The sequence below is a fragment of the Echinops telfairi genome, unplaced genomic scaffold (assembly GCF_000313985.2).
Source record: "Echinops telfairi isolate 266 unplaced genomic scaffold, ASM31398v2 ScPeMD7_7469;HRSCAF=8507_0, whole genome shotgun sequence".
Taxonomy (NCBI): Eukaryota; Metazoa; Chordata; class Mammalia; order Afrosoricida; family Tenrecidae; genus Echinops; species Echinops telfairi.
Window position 1 is genome coordinate 32,351,037 of NW_022111372.1, and position 2,590 is coordinate 32,353,626.

A 2,590-nucleotide genomic window follows, 5' to 3' on the forward strand; every position below is an offset into this window, starting at 1 on the left:
TTTTGATAGCCGGGCACCATCAGCTTTCTTCACCACATTTGCTTATTCACCCGCTTTGTCTTCAGCGGTTGTGTCGGGAAGGTGAGCATCATAGAAGAGTGCAAACCATTTCTCTGAATTTGCTATTCTCAACACAATAAACTGCATGTTTAATTCTCAGTGGCCAATGTCTGCCCCATTCAGCTCACTAATGTCTAAGATATCAATTTTGTGTTCCATTATATTTTTTAATATCACCAATTTTCCTGGATTCCTACCTAGTACATCTCACAATTACTAGTGTATGTTTGCAGCTGTTTTTGGTCATCTTGAGTCATGTCTCATAAGCAAACGAAGGTCCTGAAAGCCTTATTCATTTCATGTCATTCAGACCAACTCAACTTTGGGGAGGTAGTTCTTCCCAAGTTGTGTTTGAGTGCCTTTGTGTCTAAGGGGCTCACCTTTTGACACTATATCAGATAATGTTCTGTTGATATTCATGAGGTTTTCAGTGGCTGATTCCTCAGCAGTAGACGGCCTATTCCTTCTTTCTCATATATTCTTCATCTGGAAGTTGGTGTTTGAAATACTTGTGGCCCAGCTTCCGGCATCCCAGGAGCATGCAAGTCACTGTAGCACAACAACCTGATAGATAAATGGGGCTGCTAGTAGTTGAGTGGAGAGAGCCCTTGCACCACCCAGGGGTCTTCTGCTACCATAACGTGCAGTAGAGAATTCTTGTGTTGATTTAGTCTTGGCTGAGCAAGATCCAAATTCCTTGAACCGAATTATAAGTAAACCAGCTAATGATATGACATCTATTGAAAAGCCTTTTTACTGTGCATATCTGGGTCTTGTCAGTAATTCCAGTGTGCTTGATTGTGTGTATTCATGCTTGGGTGTGCATGTATGCCTGTGTGTTATACTTGTGTGCATTTGTGTGTGTGCACATGTGTGCACACGTGTGACTACTCACTGCACTGTGTAGGTACAATGAAAGGGTATGCAAACGGATGTAAAGTTCATAGTTGAGTTCTTAACTTTTAGGATTAGTTATTGACAGAGAAAACTGATAATCTTTTGTGTTAGCTTATAACTAATGAATGAAACATCAATTTAGGGAAATATCCTGGCTCACAGTGTGCAGTGAACTTAAGCATTCTTTTCCTTTGTTTCAAGGATTTTGACTCTTTCTTCTCTGCCAAAGAAGAGAATATTATATATTCATTTCTTGGCTTGGCCCCCCCTCCTGGATCAAAGGTAAGTGTTAACATCACATTGGGGCCTAACAGCATTCATTATTAGTGAAGATAGAAGTCATCTTCTATGATTGATTAATAAATGATAATCATTAAAATAACAAGTTTTGTAAGCACTTATTCTGATGAAACGTGATACAAAGTTTTCATTAAAAATGTTTCAGATTTTTGCTGTTCTACTTGCTAGAATAAAATTTTAAAACTTAAGAAATATCATTATATTCAATAATCTTAAGTAAATTAATCAAATATGTAAAAATATGAGTTTCCAGGCTGTGTTTATGCCTATATGTTAATCATTTCACTTAAAAATGAATTCACTTTTTCTTTTTAAGTCTGACAAAGAGGATAAATGTAAGATCTGGAAATAAGAATAAGTTTTGAAAAATGTTTTATCCTTCAGTGTTTCTCCTCTTTAATCATGTAGAATAGCATTCAGACAAAGGTATGATAATGGACAGCAGCTCTAGTGTCGTTGTGGATTATGCTTTGGGCTACAAATTGCAAGGAAAAGATGAGGCATTTTTCTCCTATGAAGGTTTAGTTTCAGAAACCCCCAGGGACAGTTCGACTCTGTCCTATAGGGTGGCTATAAGACAGACTCCACTCGATGGCAGTGGGTTTTTCTTAAAGCATTTATGCTAATAGATGGTAATAAAAGAAGAAGACACCCAAAGAGATGGCTCGACACAGTGGCTACAACAATGGGTGCAAACATAGCAACAATTGTGAGGATGGGGCAGTGTTTTGTTCTGTTGTACAAAGGGTTGCTATGAGTCTGAACGGACTTGATTGCACCTAATGACAACCATATGCTACTAAAACTAGTGTCATGAATTTGAATTGTTAGTGCGGATCATGTGACAAAATTGTACAATGACCTTTTCAATCCTTATCTCAACCAATAATTCCATTCATGACTGTCAATACAAGTACGCATTTACTTTATTTAGTTCTTATTTGATTTGTTTATACTCGGTTTCACTTCAAAAATGGTTTGTGATGACTGAGTCTAAATTTAGTCTTATCATAGGAGAAAGAATTCCATACTTTATAGAGAACAGGCTTGTGGAGACACACTTGCACATATCAGTATTCCTCAAGCAATAAAATATGAGGTCAGTTAGTGCTTAAATTAACACCTCTAGGTCTAGCCTTAATTCCACCTCCAGTGGATAAATTATAGATTTAGGAGTTGGTTAATGGCGCAACGGGGTGGGTGGAAGACCCTCCTTTTTTAAAAAAATCATTTTATTGGGGGCTCATACAACTCTTATCACAATCCATACATACATCAATTGTGTAAAGCACATTTGTGCATTCATTGCCCTCATCATTCTCAAAACATTTGC

At 37.3% G+C, this 2,590-nt stretch overlaps 1 protein-coding gene across 3 annotated transcripts in view; it reads left to right on the forward strand.

Annotated features, from left to right (window-relative positions):
• Positions 1-2,590, forward strand: part of LOC101654027 (SH3 domain-binding glutamic acid-rich protein) — an 85,962-nt gene that overhangs the window by 36,749 nt on the left and 46,623 nt on the right. For all 3 annotated transcript variants that reach the window (XM_045284610.1, XM_045284608.1, XM_045284609.1), the window contains one exon: positions 1,159-1,239. In XM_045284610.1, the coding sequence (XP_045140545.1) occupies positions 1,159-1,239 (81 nt within the window). The remainder of the gene's footprint in view (positions 1-1,158; positions 1,240-2,590) is intronic.